The sequence below is a fragment of the Pomacea canaliculata genome, linkage group LG6 (genome assembly GCF_003073045.1).
Source record: "Pomacea canaliculata isolate SZHN2017 linkage group LG6, ASM307304v1, whole genome shotgun sequence".
NCBI classification, from domain to species: Eukaryota; Metazoa; Mollusca; class Gastropoda; order Architaenioglossa; family Ampullariidae; genus Pomacea; species Pomacea canaliculata.
This window is the reverse complement of record NC_037595.1, coordinates 9,963,903-9,980,367: the sequence shown is the minus strand read 5'-3', so window position 1 is coordinate 9,980,367 and position 16,465 is coordinate 9,963,903. Positions and strand designations below refer to the sequence as shown.

The 16,465-nt window shown below is 40.0% G+C and overlaps 3 protein-coding genes across 4 annotated transcripts in view; all 3 read left to right on the top strand.

Moving 5' to 3' along the window:
• The window catches only part of LOC112565838, a 341,939-nt gene that overhangs the window by 57,631 nt on the left and 267,843 nt on the right, over nucleotides 1-16,465 (top strand). The gene's annotated exons all lie outside the window — the stretch shown is intronic.
• On the top strand, nucleotides 8,143-11,768 carry LOC112565830 (5'-nucleotidase-like). Of its 2 annotated transcripts, XM_025241645.1 has the most exons (7): nucleotides 8,143-8,153; nucleotides 9,004-9,217; nucleotides 9,423-9,582; nucleotides 10,074-10,290; nucleotides 10,506-10,694; nucleotides 11,096-11,300; nucleotides 11,638-11,768. In XM_025241645.1, the coding sequence occupies exons 2-6, from the start codon at nucleotides 9,021-9,023 to the stop codon at nucleotides 11,233-11,235; spliced, it is 903 nt and encodes a 300-aa protein (XP_025097430.1). In that variant the 5' UTR covers nucleotides 8,143-8,153; nucleotides 9,004-9,020; the 3' UTR covers nucleotides 11,236-11,300; nucleotides 11,638-11,768. The 2 variants fall into 2 exon arrangements, with proteins under 2 accessions (XP_025097430.1, XP_025097429.1); XM_025241644.1 differs by lacking the exon at nucleotides 8,143-8,153 and having other exon boundaries at nucleotides 8,914-9,217.
• Nucleotides 11,655-13,511, top strand: LOC112566051 (protein 5NUC-like). Its single transcript, XM_025241981.1, has 5 exons — nucleotides 11,655-11,769; nucleotides 12,050-12,217; nucleotides 12,516-12,683; nucleotides 12,855-13,058; nucleotides 13,333-13,511. The coding sequence occupies exons 1-5, from the start codon at nucleotides 11,655-11,657 to the stop codon at nucleotides 13,509-13,511; spliced, it is 834 nt and encodes a 277-aa protein (XP_025097766.1).

The window sequence follows — 16,465 nt, the reverse complement described above, 5'->3', positions numbered from 1 at the left end:
GTTAGGTGGATTTTAATTAATGTGGGATTTTGTTAAGATGTCTGAATTTTATCACTATTTTAGACAAGAGCACGCGATGTTGAGATAGTGTTTACAGATTAATTTCAGCAATTGTTACATCAGAATTTAGGAGTTAACTGTCTACACATTTTAAAATTAAAGCCACTCTTACAGATTGATAGGATTTAGATCGAGTTGCTGGAGCAGGACACACTCTCCATCATGGCTGGACTGATGTTGTAGGATTATTCAGAATTAGCGCGATACATGCGTTAGGCTTTGTTAAGTATCTGTTTGATGTATTAGGTCTTTTAGACTGAGGTGATGATAGAGACCTGCAGTGGCGTTTTTTGGTGAAAAGCAAGATAGGAGTTGTTTGTTTTTAAATCGATGTAGCCTGTGAGTGCCACACTCAGGTAGAAATTCATGTGCACTGAACTAACGGTTGAAGATGTGTTCTGGTAAAGCTCCATTAATGACGGCGTCGCTGTGAGTTGAGTCCAGTGCGCCACATACCGAAGGGAGTCCAACGTCATCGCATGTTCTCTCGGTCATGACAATCGCTATTGGAAGGTTAACAGTGGGAGCTTCTGTAGTTCACGTGATTAAACACTGTGTTTGGTTCCGTGCATCAGTTGAACTGTCTCAACCGTGACAACAGTTCATTTTTATACAGATAAAGTGGATTAAGTTATGATGCTCTCACACAAGAATCGGCGTTGAACCGGGTCCGACAGTCCCCATCACTGAGCAGATGCATTGGTAATTTAAATTGATTTCTCCATGTACTGATCGAAATGTCGCTCGACAGGCTCAAGTATTTGAAGAGTCTGCAGAGGCTCTTTTCCCTGTGATAATTTAATTGAGTACTGTACAAATTAGGCAAATAATTGCATGTTATTCTACCCCAATCACACACTATTTTCTGAGCAAAGATCATTATTTACAGTGTATAGATAATATACCAGGAAGATGAGTAAAGACCGCACACACCAGTACCAAAATCTTCAAACCCATGCATATTTTCTTGATAGATCATGAGCGGTATACAGAATACGCCGAAGTACTTCAGAGACTGGACGTCTGGGACTGAATGGCGTGTGCACAACTTACACGTCACATTGGTGTGCTGATAAAAGGGTACAACGAGTTTCAATAATTAGAGTATTCTTTGCCGTCGCTAGCGGAGGGCGGAGCTGCTAAAGTAGCGTTTTGGGGCATGAAGGGTAAATTGTAGCAAAGTATAGATGCTACCGATGCTCGGACTTCTTAGGCATGAGGATACTTGGGGGCACACGCATTCTAAGAAACTGGTTCATGAGATTGACCTGAGTCAGGCCCTAACACTTGCAACAGCCCTCGCCTCTCACGTGAACGACAGGCTGGAGTACGCGGGAGGAATGACGGTTATAAAAGATTTTATAGGTCTGGTTTCTTTTGTTTATATATTAGTCGTAAGGAAAGGACCAGATAAAGCAATATCGTGTCACAGGATTTAAACAACTGAGGGTGCATAGTCTATGCGATTTGTGTGATAGTATTTAAGCTCAAATTAAAACACAAGTTGCCAAGAAAACCACATGAGAGTGCGCGCTTTGTAGTATAAAGATATGCGTGTCTGACACATGTAAGAACCTAAACTGAATATAAGAACGACTATTTTAACATAACTCCAAATATTGGAGCTCGTGTCTAAATGCAACTTGGCTGACTGAACATTTGCATTTACGAAATATGAAAAGAGCGTCCAAAACGGAATCAAAAACATTTTATGAAATTTAAAAAAGCAAACCAAGGAATAAAATTTTTTTAAGAACAAAATAAAACATTACAATAGTCTCTAATACAGAAAATTAGTAAAAAAGTAATGTCTATGCTCACTCGTAATTTACGCTGTGATAGTTACAGCATGCATGGAGTCATATTAATAACAGGTGGATTTGGAGGAGAGATGATGAGTGTCTGCATTAAGTAATCGCCCGCGGCTAGAGCAAAAGAAGAACACGTCTATATCTATTTTGTTGTCGACCACACATATTTCTAGTGAGTCTGTGCCTGGAATAATCAAGCTTATCAGAGACCACCATTTCACTCAAAACAAAAAAACCAGCCTTGAATTGTTTTTTTTTTAATTTTTGATTGGGGGTAGGGGGATATATACTTTATTCTGAAACAGATTGTTTAGACTGTTCTTTACTGAATAAAGTTTTGTCCCAGATCTTCACGTGGAGTGATAATAAATCTCAAGATACTTCCCGACACCGACAAATCAACAAAATTTTCTCTTTTCATTATTCACTACCATTGTGTTTATTGTGCTGTGTTCAGATAGCCTTTCTCTATTTATTACCACTAGAAACACTTCTCGCGCTCTTCATGTGTAGAGCACACTGTGTATATATATATATGTGCGCAAAAATATTGGAAGAAACCAACTCACCAAAATGTCACTCAGTGTTAGCATTCTATTCTCAGCGACTCCTTATCTTAGGCTGAGTATAGTCTAATTCTTTGCTGTCCACAGGATGCATTCCAGGGATCGCGTTGTGTGTGAGGCAATCACAGTTGCTGTCCTGACAGTAATTCTTGTGATTGCTTGTGGCTGGCGCCATTGCATCGGAAGCTACTTCGCTTAAGCGCATGGACTGTGAAGATTTCTGTATGTATGCAGGCTTGTGGCGCATCCTGGTAAAGAAGCACAGTACCTGGTACCTGGTCTGTCCACAGGAGCGGAGATGTTCGTCGCGACCCTGTGTATATTTGATCGTTGGTCAGCCAAGGGTCCCAAGGGGCGCGAGTGTTGGTCCGCATTTAGGGAGAAGATGGAAACAGTAGATCAGTTATCAGAACGGTTCACCGGGGTGCTATTGCCGAAGCCAGTATGTACCTAGAAAAATTTGAGTCAGGCGTCCGGTCCGTGGTCTTTGTAGCTAGTTAGAGATCAAAATGGAAACAGTGCAGGCTGACTGCAGCTACTTGCTACTTACACATGCAGACATTAATGATTCCTACAGCAGTCATTTACTTTAGATTAGGGAAGTGAACAAACGTTGCGCGCTGCTTAATCAACTGTCAGCTATAGACAGAACAATAGTATCTCATTTTCATTGTTGGCATTGATAACTGACGCATGTTTGATAATTTACACTCCGAACGATAAAAAATAAATGCATGAATAGCTTTTATTTGTTTTGAGAGTTGAAACCAACATGAAAAATTACTCAGTCAACTTATGGGTATCAACAATTATCAAACAATATAACAACCTAATTAGACATCTAAAAGTCGGGTAGCATGTTGGAACGTCCTTAAACTAACTCATCAGTCACAGTGAAGCATATCCTAATGCCAAAAATGGGTAAAGTGAAAACAATTATCAACAGTATATCAAATCTCAGAATAACAATAAAAAGATCTTGCCATTAAGCTAAACTAATGATTAATTAAAGAGCAAAATGTTTTGTATATGATTATCGACACGTTAAAATGGTCAGCTGTTATTTCGCAAAGCAATGATAAGGTGCATGTTACCTGCGGTAAACATCATTATTGAAGTAATTATTATTGTTAGCCACTGTGCCATAACCTGCCTTGTTCATGTGGAAGCTGAACAAGACAACATATAACTTAAACTGAGAAATCAAGTGCTGCAATTATTAGTTGATTTAGATAGGTGACATGTTGATACTTAGCATTAATGTGTTTTTACCAATACCAACTGCTATCATTATCGATGGGATCTGATATTAGCTCAAGCTAAGCACATTTATCATTCTGTACTTCATGAGATCATGGCCTGAGTATAGTTATAATATAATAATAATGGTACATTTCCTACCATCACTATAAAGGCTTTGCTCGGACGACCCCACTACAGAGTCAACCAATTAGTACTCTAAAATAATGTTAACTGTTATGGTGTTAATTATTTTTGTTCTGTGGCTTCCAATATTACCCGACATGGTCTATAGACCACAAAGTTCTGGATTATTAAGATCTCTCGATCTCTATATCCCCTCAGTCGTTGGATGATGAAGGCACACCAGTGGTGCTCTAAGCTGTTCTGCACCCCTTTTAGTAGGTCTCCCATCTGGTAGCCAGTCCAGCCTCTCTAAATGTTTGTCTCATTATAAGCAATCATTCAGAAATCTCCCCTCTCACCCATTTCTTGTTGTTAATAAAATGTTTACATCTGTGCAGAACATGCGTTTTTGTGACACTCAGATAGAGTGTGCTCAGTGTAACAAAGATGATCGACTGAGAATGCATTTTGTGCGCTGTTCCTACTGCGCTTTAGTTGTAGGATTAATCAGTCTCGTGCAAAAAGCCTCTGAACAATTCTTCTATAGTCTGTTTCACTAAATATTTTTCTTAAATTAAACTGAAGTAATAATGGGATAGGTGGTCTTTGCGACATGACTCTGCAATAGTAGTCACATAATAACAAAATAAAAGCCAAGCTGTTGATCGCTGTCCTGGAAATAAAAAAAAAAAATGAACCAAAAGTCCTCTGCAACAATCGCAATTATCTCCAGCCTGGTATCTCGGTCACATTTGTTACAAAAAAATTTTTTAAAGTTGCCCCGAGATAAGCGGAATCTGTAACACTTCAGTCCCCAGCGATTATCATACCTATTATATCATTACCTTATCACCTAGTCCTACTGCGCCATGAAGGAGAAGGCGCACGGGACTTGTTTATGTCTGGTTGCCATGGACGCATCAATAGTTGGCGACAAAAGCTAAAAATAGCCACATTATATTTATTTATAAATAATAACATAAACTGAATAATTGAGTCAATTTGTGCCAGAATAAATTTAATCTGAATTTTGAAAAGTGAAGGTTGAAAAACCAGAAGACGCGTATTATTAGTTATCAGTGTACAAAGGTCATTGGAGTCGGTTACCTCCCAACTCGACCGAGTCAACTCGACCAGCCGCAAAACGACTCGGGGCTGTAAAGGTCTAACGTGTTTATGGCTTTGTCACCATAGGGTTAGAGCACTGTATTGACAGTCGTGTGGTCTTGGGTATCTAATGATACACCTACATTTCTCTGTGTATGTCACAGCGGCCCAACTCTACTGCTGAAGGAACTATAGATATAATTATATGTGCATCCAGTCGCCTAGGGAGGGACCACTGTTCGAGGTGTGCGCCTGCAGTAGTTATGAAGCAAGCGTAAAGTCGTTATAATTGCCTGGGGCAATATATAGGGAACTCGAGGACAGGCATCTTGTTTCTGAAGCTGTATTTCGGACAAGAAGATATTGTTTTACCTCTAAAGCAATAGTTAAAAAAAATTCAGCGGTAAAACACAACAAACAAACAAAAACAAACATGAAGCAGTATCAGCGGGTTCTGGACGCAGCGCTTTACAACTTCGGAAACAAGACGTGATGTATATTTTCTTGAGGTCCTGAATTTACACTGGGAAAAACGATTTACTCTCGACACATAAATACCGCCCCTGGCAATGAATAAAGTTACGAGAAATTATCAATTTCGTAGGATTACATTTTCATGAAAGCTTCTCAGTGTACGTGGCAGGAAAGTAACCATGCAGCATCTGCGGGTATCAGGGTGTGTTAAGTAGACTGCTGCACGTGTGCCGCTGTCTTTCACTCTGGCTTGCACTTAAAGCACGTATGAGAACTGTGTGACAATATGACGATGACCAACTTAAGTTCTGAAAAACTGCTACTTTAGCACGAGAAATGTAGATTTTCAACTTCCGAATAACCTGAACTGTCTCTCATTCTTCTTCTCTCTCTCTCTCTCTCTGACTGGTGTTGACGGCTGGCAATTGTGAATGGTGCACCAACGTGACGTAGTACACTGTTAGCGGCGCTCGTTGATCTCAGGTGCGAATCGCGTACTTTACTAGCGGAGAATTAATTAATGGATGGTTTTGGAGGCTGAAAATTACAGATTAAGTTTATATCGCCTATATTCACCAATATCTGCACACACACACACACAGACACACACACACACACACACACACACACACACACACAACTCAAACCATTTAGGTTGATCTTTATATCGAACTGTTCTTGCCAGTAGAACTGCATGCTTTAATTGTGTAAAAAAAAACCACCAAGAACAAAATTTAAAGACAGAGTTTACTGAATTTAGAGTCCAAGGACACAATCATGCACCCTGACATAATACACAAGTGATGCTCTAGCAGTCTAGCTGATGCTGGTATGTGGTGGTGTAATTAGCTTACACTAGCTGTTGCTGATGAGTTCATCTCTGGTACAAATAAATAAGCCAGGGGGTTGGCTGATATACATGTTTAACATAAGTATTGCATAACAGCCTTCTAGTTGTACAGCGAAATTAATGTGTATCTTTAATTATAAATGGAGAACGAAATAGGAGGTCCTTTTAATTTAAATTTTTTTAACTGTGATGTGGTTCGAGAAAAAGATGGTAGAGATATATGAGTGTCTGTGCTGTTTTCTATTTTGAGGATATACTGATACATAATGTAGACACACATGAATGGATACACTGTGCGTCAATAGATATAACCATCTGTGTTAGGTACTAAAACAATAAAAACAAAATTGTAATTAAAAATAGTTGACAGGTTTCGTTTGAGTAAGGCGTATCTGTTGTTTACTCTGAATGTGATCCAATAATTCAGCTGCATACCGAAAAAGCTTATTCAACCTTATTGGACTAGTAGAGAGGGATTGTATCACCTCATCTTTATGTCAGATTAGTTCTAAAAGGTTAGCAGAAAAATTAATGAGATTGCATGAGCTGATGTAACCGATCTCTAAATTCAGCAGAACTTTTTAAAAAATCAAAAAACTTTTTCAGATGCCAATTAAACTCCCCAACATGACGAGGATTGCCTTGCCTCCATCAGCATTCGGCCATCGGTTTGACACATAATACTCTCATTCTGTCATCAGTTTAACATCTAATCATCTCATTCTTACACAAGCGACCTTTTCCTCATCCTTAGAACGGTTTTGTACTGGTTTCTGCGAGTCAGAAGGTGGTGGCAGCGAAGTGAACCTCTTCATGGCTTCAACAAGTTTAGTGGTGACGATGTACAAACCAGTGAGACGAGAAAGCATCGTGCATTTTAGATATTTTTACAGAAAACCCTGCCTTAATCACATCTGTCAACCTTATTAATATGATATCTTATTTCTATTGACCTAACTAGTTTCCAACTGGACAGTATGGACTAGACCACTTATAAGATGGCTCGGGGCAATCAAGTAAGCGACTTCTTTTTTTTTTTCTTTAAAAAAAAGGTCTGCGCATGTGTGGCAGAGCCTCGTTGGGTAAAATAATTATGTTCGTCTGGCTGTGGTAAAATGCGAATCCCTTGTCACCACTGAATTGCCGGTCTTCTGGTCTTAGGTCTTCCTTTTAACCTTTTGACTTAATAACATGGTATAACTTTATTCTTCTCGACTTCTCTGTCACCAGGCATCTATTTACACTGCCGGATGGTATGTCATGATATAGCCTTCGCTGCTGGCTCGGCGTAAAACACAAATCCCTCCCCCCTGTGTCACCAGATGTGCATCAAGCTGTAACTCACTGTGAACAAACAATACCAAGCGACAGATTAATGCCAGTAATACCGTAGCAAACATATATAGTAGCTAAATTAAAACCCTAAAACTCATAGAATTCTCATTATTGCATTAAGATTTCAAATTTGCTATTTCTTCGATAATGTCAAAATAATGGAGCGGGAGGGTGGTGATGAGGGTAGGCGTGTGGGGGGGGGGGAAATATGGCGAAACTTGTGCTGGCTAGTGGGTACTTTTCTTCGGTGGTTATCCGTCAGCTAAGTCTCATCGCCCCTGCAGGACGTTGAATGGCGAATGTGTGTGCGTGCATTTCCATCTAGTTGAAAAATGACTCTTCTCTAAATACTGTATCAGGGGGCATAACTCCTGGGATCATATTCTCCCTCTCTCTCTCTCCTCTCCCTCTCTCTCCCCTCCCCCACTCCAAATAAAGCGCGGATAACTAGAATTTTGTATTTATTTATTTTAGCCTGATAAGCTCAATTTACGAAAACACCTGTGAAGAAGACAGGGTGTCACAGGTATAAAATAGCCTGTCGTCTGCATCTATCAATACCTTCCTGGTCCGTTTGGCGACACGGTAAGATAACTCTTTCCTCTACTGTTGTATTAAATGTCTTGCTGTCATTTTGTGTGTCGGGTTCAAAGAAAGTTGATAGTTAGAAACCTCAGCTGAATTTTGTTCAGTCACTATAGATGAGATCTGACGGGGTTTAATGTCTGGAAACTGATGACACCTTTTTAGAAATGGAAGAATGACTCGATACTGTTGTCACTGACGACACAGAAATAGTTCAGTACTGTACTTTCAATCAATGATCTCCAACATCTTCCTCTGCGATGGCTGACAGGTTACAGTACTTTAGCTTATTCCTTATTTACCGTTTACTCAGAGATAAACTACAGCCACTTTGTTATTTTTACCTACTTCAGAGATCTCTATTTACATCCCGCATTCTATCATGGACATATATTTCTGGACTGCTGGCTGCTTGCCGAGACCAGTTCATAGCCTCTCGTGAAGATGTAGGATGTCAGATATTGACAAACCACTTAGTAGTTTAATATCTGGAACCGCGATAAAATTCTTGAAGTCAACAATAGACTTTCAATAAATTTTTTTTTTACTTAGTTACTTCTGGGGGAAAGGGGGGCAAAAAGACCTCGTTCTCACTTCCCACGACCAATAAACTGAAAACACAACAAATCATAAAGCTTGAGCTTTTGTACCTCCGTCAACACGAGAGTTCACATCGTCTTCTCTTCTTCTTGATGTTGGTCGCTAAACCGGAAGTGAATTTGTACTTTGGCCTCGTTCTAAAGTTAACGCCGAAAATTGGTCTGAAAGCAGTCCAGCAGAGATGTACGTTCGTGATTCAATTTTTGTCGTCCGTTATCCTGTCTGACATTTTGGTGACCGCTGATGCCAGACTGCCTGTTCAGCACGATGACCGTCCCTCTTCTGCCTTCCATCGTCACTGCCATCGTGGTGGCGTTGACGATGACTGCTGTACCCGCCGCGGGCGAGTTTGAGCTGACGATCCTGCACACCAACGACATTCACGCAAGATTCGAGGAGACCAACGTGTACAGCAGCATCCCTTGCTCCGCCTCTGACATCGCAAACAACAAGTGCTATGGGGGGTACGTTGAACGGCTTGCCTCTTGGCGGAGGAGGAGAGATGGCGGTGAATGCTTTATTGACTGACAACGAAAACAAAACTAAGTGCACATCGGTTCTTGAGTTACACAGAAATAGTGCCTGCATCACGGTAAAACGTACATCACAGGGCTATCCTGGCCAAAGTTTAGAGTAACCTTATAATCAGTTGCTATGGTGATTGTCCAGGTACGCACGTCTGGTGACAGCATCGCGGGAGGCGAGACAGACTTACAACAACACCCTCTTCCTGGACGCGGGGGACCAGTACCAGGGGACCATATGGTTCTACTACTTCGGCGATGTCGTCACCCCCATCTTCGTCAACCTCCTCCAGTACGACGCTATGGTACGTTGCTGCTAGGCAACTGCGACCTTTGTGTGTAGTAAGAAAGCATTGTCAAGTTATACTATATCTTTTATTGGATAGGTTGAAAAATCATCGAAGAATGGGAAGAGAACTGAAAACGGTGAAAGACAGGAAATCAAAAAAAGGATAGATTATATCCTGATATGTCTTTTAAGCCTTTTAACCCAGCTTATAGAATATTTCATGTATTTAGATGATGTTCAAAAGCTTCGATATCTAGTCAGAGATATCATTTGATTATTTTAACATTCTTAAGATGATAATTCCTCAGCTCTAGGTCGCCAGTTCTCTTCCCCTTGAAGTGATGTTTCTCGGAGCTGTGTATCTCCCAGCAAGGAGTCTCCTGACATTACATGTACATGATAATGAGGCGGGAAATCAAATTAACTAATGTACATGTTCTTAAAAAAAACTACTACAAACAAATTAAAGAAAACAGAAATCCCAGGGGATGCCTGTCATGTGTGCAGGCCATCGGTAACCACGATTTTGACAGAGGAGTCGAATACCTTCTCCCCTTCCTCACGAAAGTCACCGCCCCCGTCGTCAACGCTAACATCAACGCCACCCTCGAGCCAGAGTTGAACCAGGTGTTGAAGAAATCCGTCATCAAGGAGGTCGGGGATCAGAAGATAGGAATCATCGGGTACACGACTGAGGAGACACCTGCGTTGTCGAGTCCAGGACGTAAGAGCTTGTTTGTTTGCTTATTTATGTACATCTTACCGGAGCGTGTGTGTTTACTAAAGGGAGAACATCTATTGTGCTATGTCTTGACCACCGTGTCGGAAATGTGCTTCAGAAGGGATGAAAGGTGTGAAGAGTAAAGTTGGAAGTGTTTCTTCATCAGATGTGAACTAGACAACAGAGCACTGCAAATTGTTTTCATCTTCATTTTGCAGCGAACTTAAAGTTCGGGGACGTGTTGGAAGCTGTGAGGAAGGAAGTTGAAGTTCTCACCAGTCAAGGCATCAATAAAATTATCGCACTGGGGCATGCTGGGTACAGTGTGGACAAGGTGATAGCTACCATCCCTGGTGTGGACGTGGTGGTGGGTGGACACAGCCACTCATTCCTGTACAACTCCTCAAGTAAGGAATTTTTTTACCTGACCACATCTCTCCTTCCGTACCCTCTATGCATTTACTACCTGTATACGTGGTTACGTGTCACTACTTAAACATGTGGATGCTTGAATGTCTTGATAGTCTTTGCTTACCTTCTAATGTGTTTAGATAGTAGGTGTTACGGGAAAATTACCATGATTGTTTGTCCTGTATTTAAACGGAGTAACAAAGTCTCATGCGCCGATGTCGTCGTCGATGGCTCGTTTCGAATCCTTCATCAACGGTGCCAACCCCTCCAAGAAACTGAATCTTTGCAGTTGAAGATATTTAAAATGAGGAATTGTATATACAATTTGTAGAACAATGTCAGTGAGTTTCTGATTAAAACGCAGGTTTGCTGAGTAAATAGCTAATTATTATTTCAGACTTAGCTGACAGACCGTCGATAGAAATACCAGAGGGAGACTACCCGACAGTGGTGGAGCAGTCGGATGGGGGTAGGGGCCTGGTGGTGCAGGACTATGCATTCGGCAAAGTACCTGGGTATTCTCCACGTCACCTTTGACGACAACGGCAATGTCATCGACTACAGTGGCAAGCCGAGACTTCTCAACGCCTCCGTGCAGAACGGTAAGTATCAGGTCAAAATGATAAGTTATGATGTTTTTAAATTTTTATTTTATCCTTTTTATCGTTGCCTCTTTTTTGTATTCTTTTTAAAAAAATTCAATTTTGCCTCTTTTCGTGTCTTCCTTTTCCTTCTTTTGTTTCCATTTTGTTGAACTTATTTCTCAGGAATCATTGCCAGGAAAAAGAATTATTGGTTTATTTTAGGTTTTGATAATTGCACTTCTATGAACAATTATCAAATCATAGTCTCTGTTCATTAACCGATAACCACTAAACAATAAAGAACCGATTTATGATGAGAAATGACTTTGTCAGCTTCGCTCTCTTCGTCCTCTAGACAATGCCACACTAGAGATGCTACGGCCATGGAAAGAACAGGTCATGAAGAGGTCGCAAGAAGTGATTGGCAGAACACTTGTCAACCTGGAGGGCTTCTCTACAATCTGCAGAATACAAGAGTGTAACCTGGGTATGGACCGTCTTCTTGGCTACAGGATCTGTCAAAATATTTCAATGGGCATTTACATGTGTTTCTCATCGAGATACTAGCATAATTTACCTTTAATCTAGAATTATTAAAAGCGACGGCAGAAGTAAAAGAACGACAGCGATAATGAGAATGACAATGACAAATAAATAACACTTCAAGAAGATAAAAACAGGGGCAATGACAAAGACAGGGGCAGGGACAATGCTGATGATGATGGAGCTGATGGAAGCATACACAGCAAAATTGAATGTCTCTTCAGGCAACCTCATTACTGACGGCATGGTTTACGGCAACCGGAAATCGTCGGAACAAGACCCGGATGAGTGGACTGATGTGACCATCGCCTTCACCAACTCTGGCGGCATCAGAGACACCATACTGAGAGGTGTTGGCAACTGTTTCTCTTTCAGTCTTTGTATTGTTTTTGGTATACTTAGAAGATTTATAAAGAAAGGGTAAAGGAAACATAAAGTACGTGATGTTGATTCTGGGGAGACCTGAACTGGTGGACGAGCAAAGAAATAATTTTTCTCTTCTTAAAACACAATGGAAAGTAATAAATACTTCCATAATCTCAAACACAAAGGTGCGTGACATGCACTGCAGTTATTTCTACTTCTTTCAAACACTACGTAACGTGACGCAAACGCCACTAATCTCTAACTACTTTCAAGCACGACGTAACGTGACGTACACTCCAGTAATCTCTAATTACTTTCAAACAGGTAATGTGACGATCAACAACGTTCTGAATGTGATGCCTTTCCAAAACACCATCGACGCCATCACCATCAAGGGAAAGTACCTGCAAGCCGCCCTGGAGCACTCAGTGTCCAGGTACAGCCCCTGCAGTCAGACAGGTGATCTCTTCGGTGGATTTCTGCAGGTATCAGGTGAGTAGGGATAAGCGCTGAGCATTGTGCGAGGTGAACGAGTGAGTTTTTCCGCTGAGTGGACGCACTTTCTCCTCTCTTCCCCACAGCTAGAACAAGAGGGTTTAAGAGATAAAATCACACCTGAAGGTAGAAATACCGCTGTCATTCTGTTTCCGTTTATGGTCACAGGTCTGCGCGTGAAATACGACCTGAGCCAGCCTGTAGGTCAGCGGGTGGTCAGCGTGCAGGCCCTGTGCAACGACTGCCTGGTCCCCCGCTACTTTCCTCTGAAGGCAGAGAAGGTCTACAAAGTCATCCTGCCGTCCTTCGTCCGCACAGGGGGCGATGGCTACACCATGTTTCGCGACAACGCCTTGACCACGGACCTGTACAGTGAGTTTTCCAGATTTAAAGGCCAACTTTCGCACTTTTTTTTTTTTGTTGTTATTTTGAGAGATTGGGATGAGTTCTCAATAAACGATCTCAGATTACATCTCAGTTGGGCTTATGACTTAAAATTTGACAAATGCTTTCTTGTACCAAAAAAATCGCAATCCAGTGATTTGGAAAAAAAATGATTTGTCACTCTAGTAGAAATACAGACAGAAGGACACAGAGTGCTGTTTTTCCGCCTCGTCCAAAGAGACTTTTCGCTTTATCATTGCAGATATGCTGGACAGTGAGGTCTTTATAAACTTCATACGTGAAACGTCACCCATCACGCAAGGGATTGAGGGACGTATTAACATACGTGGTGGGCCCCAACGATTGCCCTACGGCCTGAGTCTCGACATCACTTTACAACGGTCTCACTTCCGGTGGGCCTCTACGGTGACAGTTGCATGACACTTCTATAGTTTTCTGTCATCTTATTAACGGCTGCACGAAGAAGACACGAAGAAACATAGATTGTCAAATATGTGATTATTGGGTTTGAACACCATCACATATTCGATAACATTTCTGACGAGGACCTGCAACGAGGTAAACACTGCAGGTGAAGTCAGCGCTACTCTGCCCTTGACATTTTAGTTATTTTATGACAAACAACTTCTTATAAGCTTTGATGTAGATCACGACTTCATCCAAGCATTTCTCAGCTAAGTTGTCTTAGTAGCTGTTGTTGTAGAAGCAGCATGAACGTAACAGTAACAACAGTAATTTTTTGTCCAATCTTAATTTTATGTATACATATATTATGTTCATCTCCTTGAAAATATTGAATAAATATTTTGTTTTGGAAAGCAGAAATGACTTCTGGTCTACTTATCCAAGGTTAACAGCTGGCGTGCACGTGAGGTCTTAAGTAGAATTGATGATGAGTTTGACTGGTGACACCACACACACACACACAAAATTGAGAGTTAGAAACCTCAACTGAGCTTTGTTTAGTAAGTAGATTGGGATCCGACGGGGTTTAATGTCTGGAAACTGATAACACCTTTTTTAGAAATGGAAGAATTACTCGATGCTGTTATATACTGAGACAACGCACACGCACACGCACATGCACATCCTCCCATTCTCCCACATTCAACATACACTTGCAGTCTATAAGTCGCAAAAGGTTTAAAATAGTCTTAAAAACACGGAGGCACGGACTGGTCCATGATATACGGTATTCGTAGACTGGTCAAGTTTGATGTATTCCCCTATATATGTCTATACAGTCATGCAATACTTAATTCTATTCCTCATCTGTTGGGATTTTACAAACACAGCTTAAAAAAAACTCCCTCGTCAGTCGAGAACAGCTCGCATGTCGTCCTTCTACGGAAATCAGTCGATGTTTGCAAGATTTCAAAATTATCTAAACGAAGTTTTTGATGCTCTGTAAATGAGCATAAAGCACCACTTCGTTAATTTGACGATATTTTTCGTTATCTTATATAGTTCTCCACGTATAATTGAAATATTTTTGTGGCTTTGGCTTGGTCGCAATTTATAGTGCAGTTCTTAAAGGACGACATAAATATACATAAATATTATTTACACAACTTTCACGTTTACTGTGGTCATGCAATTCACAAAGTAATTTTTTTTTCGCTTTCAGCTACATTAAACAAAAAAATATTCATATATTTATTAAGAAGTGCTAATTTTATGCAAAACTTTTTAAAAGTAATTCTCAAACAGATGAAAAAAAGTTTTAATGTTAAAAAATTTAAATGTTGGCATATATAAGTATACTTGAACTTAAAGGAGCTCTCCAGTGTAGGAGAATAACTTTCTTCTGCTTTCCTGGTGAGAATGCCGATGTCTGAAGGTTCATGTCTTTAAAATTAAGTATAATTATGTACTCATATTTTGGGAATAATTATTTTTAAACGAAGTTAACCCGATCATAAAGAAAATATATTCCAATCGGGTTTCCTTTGAAATATAAAAGGGTTAGAGGCCCTGTTAGAAAATAGAGAGAGTGCCCCTCACACTCTAATATTTAAGTTATATATAGTAAGAAAAATCTACAAACTTAGTACTGCTTCAAAAAGAAGTGTGTTTAAAAAGAATTATCTTATTTATTTTATTGTAACTTTTTAGTATTTTTGATTTTGTTATTGGCTTTGTTTTCGTTTCACTTCTTGTCCAACGTCTCTAAATGGTTGCGTCATTAGACGGTCAGTTTGGTTCCTGATTTTCTAATACCCGAACTCTAGTCGGGTACCAAACTTTTACTGCAACTGTGTGACTGCTTTCGCCAAATTAATAATTTTCTGATTTTTAATTATTATTTCTGTTGTTTTGTTTTTTGTTTTTCGTTTTTTTGTTGTTGGGTTTTTATTTTTTGTTTTGTTTTTTAAGTGAGATGCAATCATCCAAGGGAAGAAACTGTTCCGAGTGAAAGCAGAATCAAGTCTGCATAGTTATATTTCTTAAGAAGAAAGAAAAAATTAAACTATTTTACTACTTGTGGACTGCTGGAAATGATTTTATATTGTATTGTCACCGGAAATAACTGACGAAACAATTTCAGACTAGGACGATGGGCAGTTGGTAAAATTCTGTTACAAAACTCCAACTGGTCTCACAAACATAGTGAGCTCAATGAAAGTGTGTAATAAAGAAATAAAGATGAAATAATTATCACATAAATACTTTCAGAGACATTGTCAATAAAATTCCTGTTTGTTTAGTTTGTTACAATTTTTGAGTCATTTATACAGAGCCTTTTCATTTCATCTTTGTTGTTGTTGTTGTTGTTGTTGTTGTTGTTGTTGTTGTTGCTGCTGCTGCTGCTGCTGCTGTTGTTGTTGTTGTTGTTGTTTTTGTTTTTTAAAGGTTCATCGCTGTTGTGAAGCGCCTTTGTGTGGATAGGGGTGCTTTATAAATAAATAATTTAAACAAATAACAACTAATTTAAATAATATAAACCAACATTTATTATAGATGCGGGTCGTTGTCAAAGGTCATGCAGGTGGGTCATTTTCATGTTGTAGAGACTGGCAAGTAGGTATGACAAACGGGATGCATGTTGTGTAACTGGGGCGTTCCGGTTGACTAATTGTCGGACAAGTGAGGTCGTCAACATTGTACATTCACTCTTTTAAAAGCTGTTCACTGCAAGTCCTTACACTTTCCTTTCCTCTCCAAACAGTCATCTGTTTAAGTCCGTCTGTCTAGTTATCAAGTGTGCAATTGAAGTGGGAACACAAGAACTCATTGATAACTTTGCGGGAGCGAGCACGAATGCATACAGAGACAGACAGAGAGAGGGAGAGACCACTTATACAAAAACTGAAGTTCTCTCTGTCATATAGAGACAAGTGCATATATAAGTTCTGAAGTATTTCAGTTGCGAA